The sequence below is a fragment of the Metopolophium dirhodum genome, chromosome 1, assembly GCF_019925205.1.
Source record: "Metopolophium dirhodum isolate CAU chromosome 1, ASM1992520v1, whole genome shotgun sequence".
NCBI classification, from domain to species: domain Eukaryota; kingdom Metazoa; phylum Arthropoda; class Insecta; order Hemiptera; family Aphididae; genus Metopolophium; species Metopolophium dirhodum.
Genome location: NC_083560.1, coordinates 58293020 through 58315364, shown reverse-complemented (window position 1 = coordinate 58315364; position 22345 = coordinate 58293020). Strand labels below are relative to the sequence as shown.

General features: G+C 32.4%; 1 protein-coding gene across 1 annotated transcript; it reads left to right on the top strand.

Moving 5' to 3' along the window:
* The first annotated feature begins 1652 nt into the window (after nucleotides 1–1652).
* On the top strand, nucleotides 1653–21602 carry LOC132934868 (core-binding factor subunit beta-like). The gene is made up of 5 exons (XM_061001257.1): nucleotides 1653–2289; nucleotides 6899–6985; nucleotides 7092–7208; nucleotides 20344–20460; nucleotides 20835–21602. Exons 1-5 carry the CDS (start codon nucleotides 2092–2094, stop codon nucleotides 20976–20978), a joined length of 663 nt encoding a protein of 220 aa, XP_060857240.1. The 5' UTR covers nucleotides 1653–2091; the 3' UTR covers nucleotides 20979–21602.
* The last annotated feature ends 743 nt before the right edge of the window (nucleotides 21603–22345 follow it).

Genomic DNA, 22345 nt, shown 5'->3' with positions numbered 1-22345 from the left:
TAAATCACCTAATCCTATCTCAAATATAGTCCTATCGGGGGACGGAGTGGCTGAGCGGACCGATGCCGGTTCAATCTCGGCTACGGGCGGCATTTTTCTTCGGGCAGTCACGATGTCCGGAGAGAAGGGCCGCCATCCCCCACCAGGGCATGGCAGATACCTACGGGTGCCCACTTAAAAATTCTGCCAAACACTCCCGTGTAAAAATTTACCGTTCCAAACCCTACCACCACCACAATACAACCCTACTAAGTACAAACAGCTAATGGCCATAGATGCCGGATTTAAGGATCAATAAATAAATAAATAATAAAATAATATAGTCCTAGTGGAGTATTATAATGTCTTAAATGCAGCCCTTAACAGTTTGTTTAGAAGTCTAAGTTTATGTTATACACCCATTCTTCTTCATTCCATTTAAAGATAAACCATCCAACAGTACCTATATATATTATATAGGCTATAAATGTGTTTTGCAACTTATAGTTTAATTTTGGCCCTCTCCTGGAAATTACTCTATGACTATCGGGCGTCGGCGCCTATAATATCGTATCATATATAATATATATTATATATATTTATAGATATAGCTAGTATCTTGAGATTTGCATTCATATTTTATATGTACGTAGACATATAACATAATATCACGTATAGCCATATAGGCTTGTGGTGTGTCTATATACTGTAACCAATAATTGATATACATAATATTATATTATTTTTATATTCTATAATAATTTATATGATTGAGCAGAATCGCGTTATTTTTGGCGATGATGGCTGCAGCGGGGTGCCAGGTTGTATGTGTATTCACACACCTTCTATTGTTTTATAAACCTTCTTCCCGATTGTTCGGTATACACAGTTTAATTTTTTCGTCTAACCTACATTTAATTATTATGAGAATATTATTTTGGTGCAGTATGCATCATGCAACCGTCAATCATATTATTGTATAGATGTATACTTCTACTTATTTCTGTATAACTAAACATTATCATGTTTTTGTATATATTCTTTATACCTGTAGACGCGTTGCCTGCTGCAGTATTACCGAATAAGGCTGTAGTAGACGTGCGCTATAGAACTTAGATACCAAGGTGTCGTCGACGATAAAAGCGTGTTCGAAGCGGTGGAGGGAAAAAATGGACCAGCTTTTATTATAATATATTATGTATAGTTTTATTATTCGGCTGCGGCTACACCGAATGATGCCTCTGGATCATTCTATATCTATTGGTACATGATAGTAATATATTGATAATACCCTGGAATATGCGATGCGACGATTAATAACACGACGGACCTTAAAATAATTTCGTGGAAAAGCCCGTGGCAGCGTATAGATACTTATTTTTTTAAATAAAAATTATAATACCGTCGTCTCGTTCGACGTAACGTCTCTATAGGGGTGAGTGACGGCGAGGGTAGATACGGGAGGAGAGCCACGAGCGACGAGGACGTCGACAGACGGCGCATATTATTATATAGTCGAACACATAGTATTATAGTAGTGTGTCGTACACCGGACACGCCCGCCGCGGCATCCGATTGGTCGGCCTAACCCCCGCTGGTGGTACAAAAAGTTAGTGCCCCACCGCGCCGCTCACCAGGCCCTATCGCGGCGGCGCGTGAGTTCCACAATTCGATATTAAACTGCCGTCGTCGTATTACATTATTATCGTCGTCGCCGTCGTCGTCGACATCGTAGTCATCGTCGTCGTCGTCGTCATCGTAGTCATCGTCATCGCGACGTCATTGTATGTTCGGTGCCGACGGTGCTAGCACAACCATTACTACTACACGTGTAGTGTTTCAACAGTGCCCACCACAGTCGTCCGTAAAATCGTAATATCGCCCGCACTCGATTTATTATAATACTATTTAAATATATATATAATATTATATATGTATGTTTAACGAAATTATTGATAACAACATCCACTCGTGTACAAAATAATAACCATTATCGACGGCGGTATTGCAGCAGCAGTCGATAACTGTCCGGGAAAAAACCAACACTTAGGTATTACGGTTACCTAAAGTAGTATATACTTGCAATAGCTTCAGTCGCACGAAAAACGTCCAATGCTCATGATGAACGATTTCGGGTCGATGGGCCCGGGCAACATGATGCCGCCGTCGTTCAATCCCATGTGTCAGGGGCTGTTCGAGCACCAAATGCCCAAGCCCAGGCTGGCGTTCAAGATGCCCCGAGTGGTGCCCGACCAGAAGAACAAGTTCCAGACGGACGATCTGTTCAAACGACTCAGTCGCGAGAGTGACGTAAGTACAACGCTGTATACTGCAGTGCACTTGAGTAGAAAGTAGTTTATATTGAACAGATACTCCACTATAATAGATATAGCTTGATTAGACATGATGTCGGTTCATGATTCTTATTAAACTGATTTAATTTAAATAGGTGCCTATTATCAATACACCATAGGTAATACAAATAGGTTCCTTTTATCACTATTATAACCTATTTGAATTAAATCAGTTTACCTAAATAGAAATCATGAACCAACATTATGACTTATTAATTATACATACACATCGGTATGCGAGTATGAGACACCGTGCATATACAACTATCTACGACGAAAAAAATATGATGTTTGCATTAAAATGATTAGTAACATATTATATAGTACACAAGTAACTTAAACTCTCACTAGTAATTAAATCGAAATGGATTAAAAAAATGTTTCATCAATTTCAAAGAACTTAGTGTACACTTGAATTTTATGAACTATTTTATACTTATTTAAAATAAAATAAAACTTCTGAAAAAAAAAAAATTGTCAACTGGACAAATGAGATTTCTTTTCCATATTTGAATAAGTATATAATAACATTGATTATAAATACTATAGAATTCATAAACAATGATAATAATAATTATTGTTTAAATGCCATTGTTATTACAGTTCTTTATTACACATAAAGTTTAGGCATCTATATTATAATTATTATATAATATGTCACACTATATCTCACGCATTACTTCTGTATCGAATCTTAAAATAAAAAGCGATTTTCCACAGTTGTCTCGGTCATTGTTGAAATAATTAGGTATACGTAAAATATAACAAATATTAACTATAGGTACAACCATAGTAAATCGTGGGTTCTGTCTCTTAAAACTTTTACGTGATATTAGTGTATACCTATCAACAGCTGCTGCAGTGACTTGTGCACCACGGACGCACTCGGGCTGTGAAAAGCCATCAATTTTATTCTAAATTATTAAATGAGATAGCATACTTTTATTTTCAACAAAAACTAGTTTTAATCACAAAATATTATCTATTAATTATCGAATAAGTTCATTGATATATTATAGTAATACAAGCTCATTATAACATAAATATTTTTTTTTTTAAATGTTCTTCGCAGTCCTCGTCACCTTATATTATTTTGTTGTAACTGTGTTCAGGAATGAATTGTTTCTTAATATTTCATAATGAAAATCCATGTAATTTAAGCCATACGTTTTAGTTATCAGACTTTCTATACAGTTTACGTATCCATTTAATTACAGACGTCGGTCCAAGTGGTAGTTAGGTATCAACGAAACACTCGTTCTATATAGATGCATTTGATTCTGGTAAAAAAATATAAATTTAACAACCACCCACGTATTTTTCTTTGAATATTTTAAATATTTTGATCAAATTTTGTTCCAATGAAGTAATTAGAATATTTTGCCCTCGAATTTATTTTAAAGAATATTTATAAATAGGTAGAAAGAAGATTATAACATCGTGGGCTGTCGTGTAATCGTAATGCGTAGATATTCGTGGAACTAATTTACTTTGCTATTGACTGATAAAAAATTAAAATTAAATCCATCTTACTCATGTATAATTGTATAAAGTTAAATTATTATCGTAATGCGGGAGTTGGTGAAACCCAGTGACAACACAACAAGTTCCGAAGAAGTTTTTCTGGACACTGGGATATGAGTTCCCAAACTGTAGATAACGTCTTGGAAAATCTGAAACGAATTGCCACCATATATTATATACACGGGTCACGGATACTGCCTGAAAACTAAACCTATAATTCATATAATCTATAATAGTATAATATAATAAATTGTAAAAGCATTCTATAATTATAATTTCTAGAAATCTAAGCTCAAACGCATATACATATAATATAAAAGCATATTATTTATAATGCTTATATAATATTATAAAGTCTTTTAATAAAGTTCCTACGTCAAATATAATTTGTTGGTTCTGTGACTTTAATTATTTATTTATGAGTGTAGGCAAGGGTAACCATAGTATTGTTATAAATATATTCAATATATTAATAATTATAATTTTAATATAATTTTTTTTCTAATTTGAACATGGCGCTTCATATTCTTGTCAGTATTATGTATGTTATTCTCTATATCAGCCTATACTCGACTGTATGATAGTGAAATGTATAATGTATGACGTGTTATTGTAAAAATATGGACGCAAAATATGTTACTCATTTACGCGTAGTCGAAAATATACTCACACGTGCATATATAACCTAAATAATATAGTATAGCTACTATATTTTATTTTGCAATATAATGTGGTATAATGTATAACATTTATAAAACTGAACCCGCACAGTAGCGTGACCGATTCGTAGAACATTATTTAACGCCCATTGCGGTGGTTTTTTCCTTTCAAATGCCTCTGTACTCGCTCTACGGGACATCGATTTTCTGGAATTTACAGTTATTCCGAATACCAATAGTTTTTACATTTTCTTTTTAATCTAAATTCGTACCCATAATATAAACGCGTTCATAATAATACGACACTTACTAATACACTATTATAGAAAACAAACGTGTACTATACTCGGCGCAGCTAAATACAAAATATTATTTACAACAGTGGTACTTAACTGGAGGAGAATACCCTCCCACTCAGCCTATATTTTTTTTCTGAATTCCAGATTTTGTCGACAACTGCAGGTGTATCATATGCTATTTTTCTAATTTATAAGAAAAAGTAAAAGACTATTTTTTTTCCACCAAATTTGCTACCAGAAATCATTCTCAACGTTGAAGATTGAATTGCTATTTTCCAAACGTTCTGAAATACGTCATCAGTTACCCCCCATCACCCCCCAAAAAAATAAAAAAAAATAAAAATGAATCACTCACCATATCGTGAAACCAATCCATTCGTATTGTATCGCTAAGAATCTTAATAAATATGAAGCAAATATTAGGTATAATACAAAACTCAATACAGGTAATACGAAATTAGATCGAAAATTGGACTACATTAAACCGCTGACCACCTTAAAAAACGATTTTTGGTCGTTGAAACAATCCAATAATAACACATTATACAGCACAATGTATTAAACCAGAGTTTAGAATTCTAAAAAAAATATTTTATATATTATAAGTATATTATATCAGTACAATTGTATGTTTAAAAATATACTATCCATATTACATTGAATTTAAAAGTATATATATTATACTTTAAGTATAAGTTGTATAATATATATATTATTATGTTGGTGCATTTATACGTACAAGTCATGTTTCTAAATTTCCATTAGCTGGTTGATCATTACGACGGTTTTTACTCACAAAAGAAATATTGACCGAAATAAGTCATTAATCGTGATATAAGACAGTTATCGGAGACCATGTGGCCTCTCCAGTGACCAGGTCCTGTGGGCTGTGATACTTTGCCGCCACTATATGGACGCTGTACTTGATATTTTGTATTGCCACACTGACCGCCACGTGTGTCTAAAATCTTAATGGTCAGTTTTTAAATGATTCACATGTGCAGCTGAATAGAATCGAAACCATATTATGTGGCTAACACCTAACATTACACTCAACTGTATACACCATCCGCACTACATTTATCCACATTTTAGTATTATTTTTTGAGTTGCCCCATAGGAATACATGGATATTATTTTGGTTATGATTATGTTATAGCCTATATAGGTATGTGTATAAGCTATAAATCACTTATGGCATATTATATTATAATATTTTTTAGTTGACAAAGAATAAAGATAAAGAACTACGTAATTTAGTATATTATGCATTTAAAGTTTTTGGTAGTCAATTTAAAACAGTTAAATTGAAATAAAAATGTTTCATAAATATACAGTCATACATATGATAATATTCTTTTTGATACAAACATATTATAGTATAAACTATATGGATAAATAGTTTTTATCTTGATTATCACATGATCGACGTACCTATGGGGGCTATCACTAGAGTGACAAGCTGCAGACAAGACTGCAGTTTGCATTTACATTTACATATGCATTTGAATTTTGAATATATTTTTTGTACATTAGCATCTATTACCTACTTTTACACCATGAAAATATAAAACAAGACATAAATGCCTATATAATATCGATTACTATTTATTCTGGTTAATTAAATATAATTCATACCTTTTGAACACTAGTATCTTTTGAATCCTTGATTTGACTATACATATACGGTTAGATGTCTTACCAATTTAAGACACTGTATTTAAATATAAAGTATGATACATTTTAAATTATAATTACATCTTCTTATAATAATCCTTACAAAATAATTCAAAATATAGGTATAGTTCGTGAATCAAGTAACTTTTATTTTTATCCACATCATAAAATATGAAAATAATTGTTTGCTCTATATATATGAATTATGCAAATTGTAGTCTATACTCTGTGCACCCGTTTCGTCGGTTGGGCTAAAAGTTAGTGCTGCTTGGGCTATCATTATTTCACTTAATGCATTTGAGGCGTAAAAACGTAACATAATATTATATAAATGTCCTAACCATCCAAAAAATATATTAAATGCCAACGAAATGAATAGTAGTTATAATTTGAATTTTTTTTACAGGTGAGGTATACAAGCTACAGAGACAGGCCTCACGAAGAACGACAAAACCGTTTTCAAATGGGTTGTCGCGAAGGACACGTGGACATTGTACGTATTAAATCAATAATAACGATTCGGATCACTGCCGAGTACCTACCCATTTTTTCCCGTTTGTTGTTTATACATTTTTCATTCTCGTTATGCTATCATATAGGCTTTTGCCACAACGGGGACAAATCTGCAACTCATGTTTACTCCGAATATGCCGTCGATGACATCTTACCACCAACCCACTATTGGCTATTGCGATTTTGAAAAAGAACAAGGAATGGTAAGGAAATACATTTAATATATTGACATAATTTATTTTTTAAGAATCAAATCTAAGATAATAAGTAGAAATTAGAAGTTTATAGACAAATAAGTTTGTTATTTATAATATCTAAGTAGGCATACATATTTTTTAATAGATAGTTTGATTTCGTTTGCTGACCAATATGATTGTAAAACCATTAAGCCCATTACGGTACAGTTAAAATAAAAACGTTTAAGTTAAAACGTTGGTATAAATACGTCTAATATTAATATATTTTTGAAGTACATAATATCAGTATATTTCACTATTACATTGGCAGTTGGGTAAGAATAATATTGAGTTGCTAATATTGGCTGAAAACTCACAGTTGCCGAATGTATTTCGAATATTACAATTCCTACCTATATTATAATGTCCAAAACATGTCGAGGACAAATATATATTAAACATTATGAAATTATCGATACATAGTTTCTTCAATAATAAGTCAACCTTAACCTGTATACATCAGAAAATATATGCCTGTTTATTAGGTAGATAAATATACTAATACCAGTAATAATATAATAAATTACAAACACTGCAGTATTTGCAATATGCCTTTATATATGTGTTTAAAGTTTACGTGAACATTGAATAGTTTTCAAAAATATCTGCTTTTGCCTTTTATATAGGTGAACAGTAGTCCCCCCCTCCCCCCCCACACACACAAGAACTTAAATATATATTATAATGATTTAGAATAATGACATGACACAATGAAAATACTTCCTCTTTTCTTTGAAATTCTATTCGTTATAACAACAATAGTGCCATTGGAACTCTGAAAACAAAATGGCGTCAATTATAATCCCTCCCCTCATCCACGCAACCCTCTTTTTTGAAAGCGTATATTGATCCGCGCGTTTTTCCCCTTGTCAACACTCGGCCCGTGTTTTGGGAATGCTCGCGACAATATAATAATATTATAATGCTATAAAAACTGACGACAGTATTACAGTACCTACGTATAATATTTACAACAAATGTTAATAATATTATTTACAGCGACCGGTGCAGTTGGGGTTGTTTTTCAAGTGTGATAAATGGGATATAGGTATAAACATATTATATCGTATTATATACACCTACTGCGTTCATATAAAGATAAGATTGAAAGTGGAAAGCCGAAATGCATACGTTTGTGTAATAATATTGTGTGTTTACAGCTGATTGCGATTAGGACAGTCTGACGAGAGTCATAATTTCTAAGTAAAACCGATAATAGGTATGCTCTAATATTATAATATAACGTACCATTGTGGTTTGTCTTAACTGCACATATTATGAGCCCAAAAACGTTGTTTAATTTTTTGATGTTTAAAAAAAAAAAAAATTCAGTCTAAGTTTGACGTACAAGCCATGGCTTGTACTTCTGCCAGTATAATATTGTCCTCCAATTATTATAATATAGACGGTCGAAGACGTAAAATAAGTATAGGTACAATATGCGATTGCAATGGGAAAAACGAAACTCTTCGCGTATATATGCCCTCGCGACGTATTCCTGCACGGAATAACCATACGATTTATTATAATTTATAATATATATAATAGTACCTATATTTAGGTACCTGAGTATATTATGTAATAATTGAAAAATTACCCGTGAAAAAGGCGTATACCTACGTATAGGTATTATGTTACTTTTACGATACGCGATTTTGACAGGCCTGACAAATTTACTGAAGAGCTGACAACACAATAATATCATCGTACAAGTACGCCCGGTTTCAATTTCAGATGTTTGCGAGCATACGATCTTTTCTTTTCTTTTTTTTTCACCCTCGTGTTTACTCCGGCTTATGTGTATATATCGCTATTGTTGTGGACCAGGTATTGTACCTATACATGCATAATATGTATATATACACGGTAATATATAGTATATTTTAATGTACGAGTGAAATCACTTTTTTTTTAGTCTACTGGACACCGGCGCATACTGAAAAGACGGGTGGATGCTGGGATTGGTGTGCGTGTCTTTCGATAGCTCATAAAAATAGATAATATCAATAATAAGTATTATGTACCTCGTTACAATAACAATGGTAATATAAAAAAAAAAAAAACGTCATTTTGAAACACTTTCAAATTGACTAAACAGATACACTTGTATAAAAATTTAAAAAACATAAAATATATAAACATTTTGTATGTAAAACTTGACCGTCCAAATAATATATATTATAATATTATGTAAGTACACTCTAATATGCTCAACAAATTGTAATTTTAGATTATCCATCATAATGTACGTATATATTAATATATTATAAGATGTGGTAATATATTTTTGATAGAATGATTAAGTATTATATGTCGTAATGTCCATTAATATGTATAATATATTATAATATTAAGTTCGACGATTTTAATGTAAATTATATAGGTACACATTTATAAATTATAGTAAAGTTGACTAACAAAAAGACGAGTGGACTTCATAGTAATTGGCACAAAATAATTGTGATGGTGAAGATCGTCTGGGTGCTGTTTTTAAAATAAAATTATATAAGTCAATGAATTTCAGTGTGGGAGTATAGTGCTGGAGAAAAAGCGATGCGCATCATCTTAAGTTTTATTACGATGATAAATTCGGTATGACGTATACCATTTTAATATATTATATAATTTAACACGTGAGATATGCCAATATTATTATAACCGAGATTCATTTTCACCGTTCTTTTATACGCACGACGCTTCGGCCTTAAAGACGTTTAAAGATAATTAATTTTGGCAAAGGTCTTACAATCCGAGGCGTCGTATACTACAATAACATTAAGTTTATTATTTTGTAGTAAATATCGCCGAACAGTGATCGTCCGCCAATCTCCCGCGCCGTACATATCCGTGTGTAACAATAGCGCCGTTTCCGGTATAACGGCGTATATATTATGTTAAATACAGTGCGACAGAAAGGTCGTTATTATTACTGCCTGCAGGCAACGAACCCCAATTGGAAACATAATGTTATATAATATTTTATTTTATTCTGCAGTTGGAATTTCGGGAGGGTCGCGAATGACATGTGAAATAATTACTAAAACAAACGTCACATACATCTCTCGGGCAGCGCGTGGCGTAATTCCAACGCGTTGACACTAAAAATTATGATAAAAGTGTTTAATTGTGTTGCACGGGTGTTTGTACACCGTCGTGTATATATAGCTGGTACCTATAGGCGGTGGCCATGCAGGAGAGTTTTATTCACCGACACATCGGGGTTATCATAAGACAAATAAAACCAATAATGATTAAACCCCGCACCAGGTTATGTACCAAGGTGGTACGTGTGTTGCATAAAATATTTTGACTAAGATTTATATTATTTTATGTCTTAAATAAATAAAGCTATTGTGATTTAATTTTAAGTACCTGCACGGCTGCACCAATAGGTACATGACGCCCATGTGGACGAATAATAACTTGCATCCGTTTGCTAATGCCAGCCGAAAATTCATCAAATAAGACAATTTTAATGAAGCTTTGCAATCATCACGTATTCACGTGTATGAAGTATACCATATAGCAGTGATCTTCAACCTTCTAATAAAGAAGGCCACTTGGTATTTAAAATAAAAGACCTTAGATCGTATTTGTACTTACCTAGTAAAAACATAATATATTTTATAAAAAATTCCGCTTGCTATTATATTTTCTATAATTATACTTTAATGATTAGACTTTTAAATTGCATATTAAAAATTAAAGTTCAATTATTTAAGTAAATACATTTTTTAAAGTGAAACTTCATTACAGACTACAGAGGGTAGATAGAAAGAAAAAACGACAGTCTTCTCCCGACAGATTTATCGCATCACATAATTAAAACCAGACAGATAGTACACCTTCACGAAAATTAAATTTACTTAAATGCATTATACATAGGTAATATTTATATAATATAATGCGTATATTTTGGACGAACTATAATTACTTTTATATTACTTACTCGGCTACTCTTGCATTAGACTCGATTCGTATAATAAGAAGCTAATAAAAATATACATTATAATAACGACAAGGCATTATTATATATTTTAACAAACGAGCTACGACAATAGTGTATCCTAAACGATATTATTGAACCGTATAGGTATTAGGTACCTATACTACACGCGTTTTATTAAAAAGCGTCTCCCCTACAATCGTTCCTATTATGCAGTTAGTTCACGTGAACGCCTTTTCGGTCAGTGGTCACTTGCGATTATTAGTCGTGTCCGTCGGAAGTAGCCGGACTTTCGTCTGTTATTATTACTGTGATTATATGGTTTTACAATCGAAATGCCGGTAAAACGTACAACTATGTATTGAACGAAGGTAGAAAAAAAATTCGAATTCTCCCTCCGAAAGCCGCGCACAACATTATATAATATAAGTCACACGCCCATCAGAAACGCGTAACAATTCGATTAAAACTCGCGGCGCTGACGAAGAACTTCTCAGCTGGAGGTAGAGCGAGAGAAAAAAAAACAACGCAAAATTACATTATTAATATATATATTTTTTTTTACCCCGTTTATTTACACAACCCCGACTGAGAACTGCCTGTGTACACCTTTTCGGACTACCCTTTAAACATCGCTGCAGTGCGCATATATACGCGCGTTTTGTTACCGCATTAGCAACTCTTTGACTGTCACAGCTTGAAGCCGAAAAAATTATATTATTTATTTTTCTCTTTTTACCACGTTTCAACACCTTTGTACAATGTTATTTTATATGCACTTGCAAAAATTACTGATTTTTTTTTTTCAATTTATGTATTTTGCCGAACCCTTGTTGATAAGTTTATTAAGAGACATCTGTCTGCCGTTCAATTTGCCACCCACCGTCAGAGGCGTACACAGCCATATACACACGTACAACACACAATAACTACACATACATAGTTCACCCGCTGCCCGCCCGATAATAATAATTAACGACCCTTTGTGCGAACAGAGAATAAAAAATACAAATTCCTACTCTCCGTGAATCACATGAGCGAACGCGACGGCATGCCTTTAGATAATTATACATACCGATATAAATTCTCGCACGGATTAGGATTTATTCACAGTACACATCGATTTAGTACTTAGCTATATATATATATATATATTATATACTCTTATACTATTACTATTTACTAGGTACGCATAACATACAACTGCAGTCTGCAAAAGTCGTCGCCAGAACCCAAAACTACTTAGAACTTTGTGCGAGTTAGGTATAAATGTAATATAATACCAAAATAATAAACAAATTATACATAAAATATGAATTGAGGTAACTGGTAGGTTACCTAAGGTAAATATTTAAGACAGAATCATCGAATCGGTATTGCGTAAATGGGTTTCTTTTCGAATCATGAGTAATCGCATGGTGGTGAAAGTATGGTACCTATATATAATATAATTGGAGTTTTTTTTAGAATTTTTTTAAGAACAAACATAATGGTATGGTTATATTAACTTTTACGTTATGATTTGTATTACATTTTTTTTTAAAGAAAAAGCTCTAGAGTAACCAAAATTATACATATTTTCTACTTAATTTTTTGATCACGCGGTTCTGTTCTGTACTTCTGTTATTATCTTCTCTGCAGCTAGCAGTATAAATAAATCGCTGACAAACGAATTTAGCTTGTTGCATTAAGGATGAAAATTCAAATGTATAAATTAAATTATACCTTTTCATTGGCGTGCGTACGTGGGCTACTGGGTGTGCCTGGGCACCCCCGAAGTTTTGTAACTGGGGCCCTAAAATAAAGTCCAGAGCATATAGGAGCCGTCATTTAACTGATGTTACTAGAATAAAATGTATGTTTTCCAAAATACGTGGTAAAAACTAAATCATGTTTCGTGATAAAAAAATAATAAAACATAAAATATTTTAAATTTGCGTGGAGTAAAGTATTATAACTATAACAGCTATAGATGTTATTGACTACAAAATTACAAATAATAAATAAACATTGCATTTATCTGAGATATTAGATCCAAAGAAATATATAAATTGGTACTAGTAATATTATATACTTACCACTGATTAATATGTACATGCCTTGTTAAGATGAGAAGGCACAAAAATAATTGTAGGCACGCCCAAAAATTTAGGTCTGCGCACGCATATAATGGTTATATTTTATTCATCCGTTTTTATGCAACTATATAATTTTCGTAAAAATTAATTATAACATTTTTATTTCATACAAATCCAATTATTTTTCCAATATTAACGATAAATAAAGTTCATAATACTTACATATTTCAATACCTATGATATTGGGTGCGTGTTTTCACGACAACGGCTTTGGGACCCTAAAATCATACCTATTAATAAGGCGTATGTATTATAATATTACGCACGCGGATACACGATCCTGCCCGGTGGTGAAGTTACGCTGATGGTCAAACCGCATTCCTCCGGTCTCCGACAACGGCGGTGACATGAGTGCAGTGTATAATATTATAATGTACGGCTATATCGCGATAAAAATAATAATAAAATATGATACATATCGAGTTGGCGGCTCGGATTTCATCACCCACGACCACAGTAGCTAAAATGCATCAGCTATAAAAAAAAAAATGTAATAATAGAATAACAACTAGGTGGTAGGTATATAGCTTGTATAGGTAATATAAGGTACTAAAAAATATATACCTACCCGCTCGAGCGAGTTTTAATTGAGCCGTAGGCACACGTCTTCAGTGCTATTATTCGTCTGTTTCCGAAAAAATAAATATATCGATAATTATATATCTATTGACTACATGAGTGTGAAGTTATTATTTTTACACTCAAATTCTATAATCCGGTTGAAAAGTTGTGACCTTTTGATTAGCGTGTCTTATACCGTCAAGGGTCTATGAGGAATAGTAGATCCAAACGCGGTTTTGAGGAAATCGATATTTCGCTATATAGTTTACAAAACATAAATTAAACACATTTTCCTATATAATCAAAATAAAACTATTAACGTTGGCGAAATATTTATATTTCGATTATCTTCCAGACGTCCAAACGTTGAAAATTTTTATTTTTTAACGGCTTCAAATTATGTTAAATAAATATTTTTATAAATGTTTAGTAATTTTTTAAATAATGAGTGACTTACGTTAAAAAAGGCAGGCCCTAAGATTTTTAGATAATTAGATGTGAAATGAAGATTATATATTCTTATTCGTTATCAGCTCAAAAGTTCAAAAGTTGGAATAAAAAGTGTCTTGATAAACATTATATACTAGTATACTACCTATGTGTTGGATTATGTCATTAAAAAGATGGAATTCACCGGCAGAAACCCAGAAAGGGCCTGCGCGTATACTAAACATAACAAATTATAACAATAATAAACAAAATGACCACTATAGTATATTTATACATAAATATAGAGAGAAAAAAACACACTTCCTTGCTCACTCTGGTGTATTTTATTGCGGCGCAAAAACTGTATTATACTTTATATATTTAGGCACTCGTACATCAGATTCTCTTAGCTCCCGGACGTCTTCGGACGCGGCTACTGATTTCGTGTATCTTCCACTCGGCGTATAAAACATGAATAATATGATCATGCCACAGGTACCCATCTATGTGTAAACTGCAATATAATATTATATTGTATGCGACGTCGGTCGTCGGGTATAAAAGACACACATACACACACACACACACACACACACACACACACACACACACACACACACACACACACACACACACGATACCTGTGTCGGCGGGCCGTGTAATAACGACGATAATACACGACCACGACACACGATTTCCATCACTATCTCGCGCGCGCCGAGGGTACCTATCGCGTAGTCGGACCGCGGCGATATGTGTACTGGGTGGTCCGGTCCCGTGACGGAGGTATATGTACAGTGTACACCACAATATACCAATATGCACGCACACACACACACACACACACACACACACACACACACACACACACACACATGCCGTCCTACCTTTGCACGCGTACGTGTATACATAATGATATTACTTCCGTAACGTCGGACATTGTTAGTTATTTATTGCATTGTGTAATATAGGTATCTTATGATGTTGCATATTGTGTATGCATAATAATACGCTTGTACAATATATTGGTATGCCACCGAGTCTGAGCCACTTGACTGTAGAGAGAAGAAAATATATGTGTGGAGAAGAAGACTTTTATTTTAGATTCTGACCGTATATAGGAACAATGATTTTAGAACGAATGTATACATATATTGGTTTTAAGACACTTCAAACTTCAACATTTAGAGTGATTTTTATAGTGTACCTACATCATCCTATATTTATTTATGGTACTTCGTCAAAGTTCAGAATTCACTTTACTTTTCATAGTAATCGAGAAATCTTTATAAGTCAAACAGTCGACAACCGGGAACAGGAATATTTTATGCAACGCCAGTTTTTGACAAAATTGATTTTATTATTTTGTTGTAGTTCAAAAAGGAATAACGCATTTTTGCAAAACATTTATATATTCTCATTTTCTAGACATTATATATAATATTTAAAAATACATTTTTGCTGTTTTTGAGCTATTTATAAATATTGCATTTTTTGAAAAATTTTTTAATAATAATGATTTTTACTTATAAGATTTTTGTTGATCTATTATATTTATATCTATTGTACCTTAATTCAAAATATATTAACCGTAGCAGCTTGAAAAATTGTTCTAGATATTCCTTAAATGATCATTTTCTATAAAATGTAGACAATAACATTTTAAAAATATTTAGAATATTTATTATAAGCATTTTAAGTAAAATTTTTTTTAGTCTTCTTTCTATATAGATGTGCGATTTTTTTCCATAAAATAGCTCTAAAATCCAACAATGTTCCTAATCAAATTTTTTTAGCAATTTAAAAACATTGAAAACATAATATATAGGCATAATATTTTATGCGTGGGAAAAAAACCAAATAACCTTCTGCAGTTTTACAGATAAGACTATAAGAATGATAATACTAATATATGTTTTCGCCGAACAGGATAACTTTGATTGTGCGTTATCGTTATTTCGATAATTACACTAATACGTAAACACTTTTTGAATATATAATTATAATTTGAAAATAATAAATAAAAATAACAGATTTTGAAAAAAAAAATATTAACTCTATTCATATTAAAAACCATATATTGTACCATCATCGGAGTTCTCCTGCTATAATATTATGGATGGTGTAAAATTAAATCTAACTAGATGAAACCACCAACAGTGGTTGTTCAGCAAATAAATATATTATATACATATTATAAATATTCTTTATATTATGTAACACAAAGTTGAAGTGATTGGCCAAAAGTCCGAGTTATTCGAGGATATAATATATAAAGGTATACAATGGTAGGAAATCCGAAATTTTTGGGGACCGGAAGATAGTTCAAGGTATATCTATACGATTTCGGGTTAAAAGAGTTTGAGTTAATCAAGTTCCACTGTATAAATATACATCTATCTATGTACGAATAGTGAATACCAATATAATACCATAATGTATACAATATATTATGATGAATACGAGCCGCCACGTATATCCAGCGTGTTTGTTGTATACGCATAGTGTTAAAGTTTTACCGATTACTCGCATTCGACATCGGGTCGATATAATATTATATACATGATGTATTGATGTGTATTATAGTCATATGTATATAGCACTATATATATGTAACACTATATATAATAATAGATATACGGTGTATCGGGTCGCGCACCCAGTCATGTGGCAGACACTATACGCGTATCAAATCAACACGTGTACTATTATAATATGTGTACCTATATAATATACCGTAAAGGGTTTTATTATATTATACGCACCCAGTGTCCAAAAACCCTTTTTTTTTATACCCATATATATTATACCCTGTTTTTATACCCAACAATATTGTTCGACGCTTCTTTTTTGTGCGTATAACATTATTATTTATTGTATATATATATTGTTATATGTTTATAACGTCGTCGTAGTCCCTATAGTGCCATATATAAAATGCGTGTGTATATAATATATATATTACGAACTGGTACTGGTAATTTATATACTTTATACATATTAAAGGCGTTACATATACGTCCGATTGGTATTTGTATATTATATATCGCGTGTAATATACATTTTACGAGCCATTGTACGTCGGTCGATCGTGACCAAAATTATTCGGGACTGACGATCGTCCCTGAATCATAGCAGTATAGGACTATTATACGGAATGGCGATGAAAATTAGGTACAGAAAAAGTCAATAAATGCGTATCCGGCACATAGTATCGATATTGTATAATATATATCAGTCCACGCTGAGTCTGTCCTCGTAAATTTTGAAAACGTGTGTTGATATAGTTTCTTACATATTATAAAATGGTTAAACAAATTCAAATTCTGCAAAAAAATATTGTGACCGGTGGATAATGTAGAAATGGCGCCTTAAACTGAAGAAATCTCCCTGTAAAAAAGGTGCTCAGAATATACAAGTATAGGTATACTACTCTTGTATATATTATGAATATATTTAAATATATTTATAAACATTAGTAAAGTTCATACATTTATACATGTACCTAAAAATACTCAGAAATGTCTACCAACTACTAATATCTCCGGTTTAGGGTACTTGAACGTGAAGCTAAATAGGTGTAAAATATAAAATTTGTATTTCATAAATATTGTACAGTTTCTACCTACCAGCAAATAAGTATTATAATTTTATTGATTGTTTCATACTTGTATGTTCTAACAATCAGCTGTGAAATATGACAATCATAAGTAATATTATGTTTGCTTGCTATCTTAAAATAAAAACGTTAGTTGAAAACGAGATAGCGGATAACAACACATAAATGCAATCGTATGATTGATATACGTTTTTTGTTTTTGTCGATTTTTCGTAAGGTTTTCGTTGTCTAGAGGTGTGAATATAAAATTGAATGTAAATATGTAGGGTTCATATAGAAATTCACAACTTAGCAGCTTTAAAACTCATAAACGATAAGCAAATACACCTACTCACGATTCAAAATCTTCAATTGTTGAGACAAAATTTGCATTAAATCGATTGGAATGACGAGCTGCACTTGAATCTAAAACTATAATTTTTCAATTTTATATATAGCTTAAGTTGTTTTAATATTTTTAGGCTATAGTTTTTGGCGTCCAAACGGTCACGTCCTGCAGACGGCTGCGTGACCATATTTTGTTCCTTTACGTAATATCTCTTGTAAGGAGTGATAGTGTTATATTATTCTAAAATTACACATAAAGTCACAAAAAAATGTCGAGAAAAAGTTATTGTCGCTGCAGGACGAACTGCAGGAGGGTAGTTATCCTGCACCGCGGTGGGCGGCGACGTCTCGGGTCGTTCGAGGTCGTAAATATTATAGTCGTCTAAAAAAAAAAAAAAAAAGGAGGAGGATTACACAATAAAAGATATCCAAAGTCCACACGAAACACTGTGGCCGTTAAGCGATTTTCTGTCGAACGGATACGAAAGGGTTGCGTTCTTCTCAGCGTCACACACACACACACACACGACACAAAAACGTCTTGACTATAATACAATGCGCACTGCACGTAATATATTATTATATTGCCGCCGATATAATAGATTTAGTTTACGAACACGACGGACAAACTAACGTAAAAACGGTCGAAATCACGACAGGAAACGCGCCGGACAATAATGCGTATATTATGTGTGACAATGATGATGTGGCCTATACCCTTATTATTATAATAGAACGGACGATAATCGATTATATCGTATATTATATACATTAAGTATGTATAAGGAAACCGGACAATACGCATTGCGTGATTCTGCTGCCGTGTGTATGTATATAATATATACATAACAATAATATTATTATTATGTATAGTACGGACGCAGCGTGCGATGCGCATTGTATCGTATGTAATCGTTATTACCATCCCGAGCGATATGATATTATAAAATATATATAATATTATTATTATAACATCTACCGGCATCCGAGGGATGCAATTTCCCGAGTGTGACGGGAATAAAATGTCACGGCCCCGGCTATTTATATATTTTTTTTTCACGCCGGCAGCCTCACAATTCATTATATTATTATATTATTATATTGTGCGACTTGCAGGGCGTCGTCGTCGTCGTCTTTATCGCCGACGCGGTGTATACACGATGTGCATTATCATTATCATTATTATAGTATTATTATCATTATTATACGCTCATCGTGGGGGCATGTGCGCGAGACACCACGCAGCGTAAGGTGAATTCCGCGCGACAGTGCCGCGTGTGGTGTTAGGTCGAGACTGTTACGCAATGTAATAACAATGCAATACAATGTTATATTATTCTAAATAAATATTAAGTTCGTAGGGGCAAATCGCGGGGGTGCCTGCGAGGGTACTTATGGCACCCAGAGTTCTGTATTCGAGCGCATAACTCCGCCATTGTCTCGGGTAATTCGAATTTTTTGAGTTTTATTGCGTCTGCGACGACGACAAATATTTACACAATGTAAAATGTTTTTTTTATTTAATACTGTGTTATTATTATATTATAATAACGAGTGTTCGTTATTTCGAAATGTACCGAGACAATAATTTAAGGTACATTTTATATTTTATTTCGTTCTAGAACGTTTTTAGTCTACACTTGTTTATCGTATAGCAAACCCACCGTATCTTGTTGATTTTTAAAACAGTAATATTAAAATTGTTTCTGAAAATGTTGATGGTAATGTACCTATATTGCATACCTATACAATTTTTGGTCTAATAGTTTGGTAAAAAGTTTATTTGACAAAAAATCTAATCGTAGGGTATTTGATAGGTAGGAATATGTATATGTGTACAAATTTTAGCTGAAAGGGCTAACAAACCAAGAAAAAGGCAGTTCACTGACCTTCAGCCTGTAGACGCTTAACGAGGGCGTGCATGGTAAAAATTTGTAAAATATTACCAATTCATCAGTGCACTTAGATGATAGACACCCGTTTCGCGTTTATCTATTATTATGATATAAATTAGGCAGTTTTGACAGCGTTTTTCCAGGGGAATCAAAAACCAATAACTTATAATCGTATATCTTTTTGCAGGTCCACATCCTATCGCCGTTTATAATGAACGGCGTTTGCGTGCAGTGGAAGGGTCGGATCAATTTAGAAAAGTTAGACGGCATTGGATGTTTGGAATTCGACGAAGAACGAGCAATGGTAAGGTTTCTATATTATATTATTATTAATCGCTATGGAATTTACCGAAAACTATAATATATAGGTGCCTTATATAGTTATATAGTAGGCATAAATAGCGAGGGAAGTCCCCACACAAACCTGAGGATTTTACACCACATAGAATACATAAAAAATTTTCATCTCTTCATCAAAATCTTCAGCCCCCCCCCCCCCCCTAAATCTCAAACATTATTTGTGTCTATGATAATATTATATAATATATTGCACTATCGTTATTTTTCACGCAAAATTCGGTATCTGTACATTCACCTACCTTAATTGAATAAAAACATAATATACATGTTTGAAAAAAACAGTCACTCGACATAACTATATTGTTTTGTTCTTTACAGATCGAACACCAAATATTGCAAGAACAGATAGAAAGGTACAACAACCGTATAAAAGATCACCAGGACAAATCAAGGGTGTACAGACACCAAGAACGCGTTAACGTACCCGAAATGGACGTCAACAAGAGATTTAATAATTTTTAATCCATTTATTCATTTTTGTTTTTATTTCTTCTTTGTTATGTAATCTCGTTGGCATTAGATAAACTAATTTACCTATTATTATTAATATTATTATTCAAGAGAGTTGTGAACCTCCTATATATTATTGATAGTGGAAATGCCAAATTATGTAACCCATACCAACTAAGTAGAAATAATGATACAGACATATTAATAAATACAGCGAAACTTCTACATTACGAAATTTCATGGGGACCAAAAACAATTCGTGTTATAGAGTTTTTGTTAAATAGAATTAAATAAATTTGGTTCTAATTTGGTTTGGTTTCTTAACAATATTTCTTTAAACAGAACATTTTGTTAAATGAAATTTCGTTGTATGGAAGTTTCACAGTACATATTTTTTCCCATGTATCCTACTCTCAAATGATTTTTTGTTGAAAATTCGAGCAGAAAAATTTATTATTTTTGAAATTATTTTTAACAAAACTATTAACACTTTAGTCACATCTGTCAAATTTCGTTTTTGTGGGTTACATTACTTAGCATTTCTACCGTCATTATAATTAACGATTTTGCGATTTTATTTTTGTTTGTTTGTTTGTAATATAATATATTATGCAATAAAATTATCCATTTACGAAATACGGTTTTACTTATAATCGGAATACATTACTTAAACCTACTTCGATAACACTGATGATCAATATTATTGAAAAAGGTACATACGTTTAGAGTCCTACTAAATTTTTTAAGCGTGAAGCAGAGTATTACAGTATATATATTATGTGGCAAAAGTGGGAAGTGAGCTATTTCAGTACCAGGCGACGTGTGCAACACGGGCCGCCGACGATATTACTATACCAAGGTAGGTATTGGTTATTGGAACTGAACAGACAAAACGCTGGGGCATGGCGTCTGAATTCCTCTGTTATCAAACGTTTCGGTCGTTTACCGTTACAAAATTTGCTAAAATATAAGATATAACCAAAAGTTTATGTTTTGTAAGGACCGTGGTATAGATTTCAGTATAAATAATAATTATAATATTAAAATAAAATGGGAATAAAAAAATGTAATCACGGTAATGCACTATAATGCCATTGATTTATAATTTGCATTTTCATTAGGATAACTGTAATATGTATAGTTATGATTCAATAATAACAATAAATATTTTATTGACAAAAAAAAAAATAAAAAATAATAAAGGAACTTATTGAAGTAGATAATATATTAAATGAGTAAATCTATAAAAAGAGAATAAAAAATGGAAACAAATTCAACTATATAGGTATTGATGATAGAAAAAAAGAATCTTGCACACTACAATTTTATAATATTATAGGTTTGACAGTAAAGGTTTTAACTAGTATATAAACGCAAAT

Coding starts and splice junctions, on each gene's coding strand:
- LOC132934868 (XM_061001257.1), top strand. CDS start 2,092: ATGCTCATGATGAACGATTTCGGGTCGATGGGCCCGGGCAACATGATG. Junction 2,290..6,898: donor GACTCAGTCGCGAGAGTGAC/GTAAGTACAACG, acceptor TTTTTTTTACAG/GTGAGGTATACAAGCTACAG. Junction 7,209..20,343: donor TTGAAAAAGAACAAGGAATG/GTAAGGAAATAC, acceptor ATCTTTTTGCAG/GTCCACATCCTATCGCCGTT.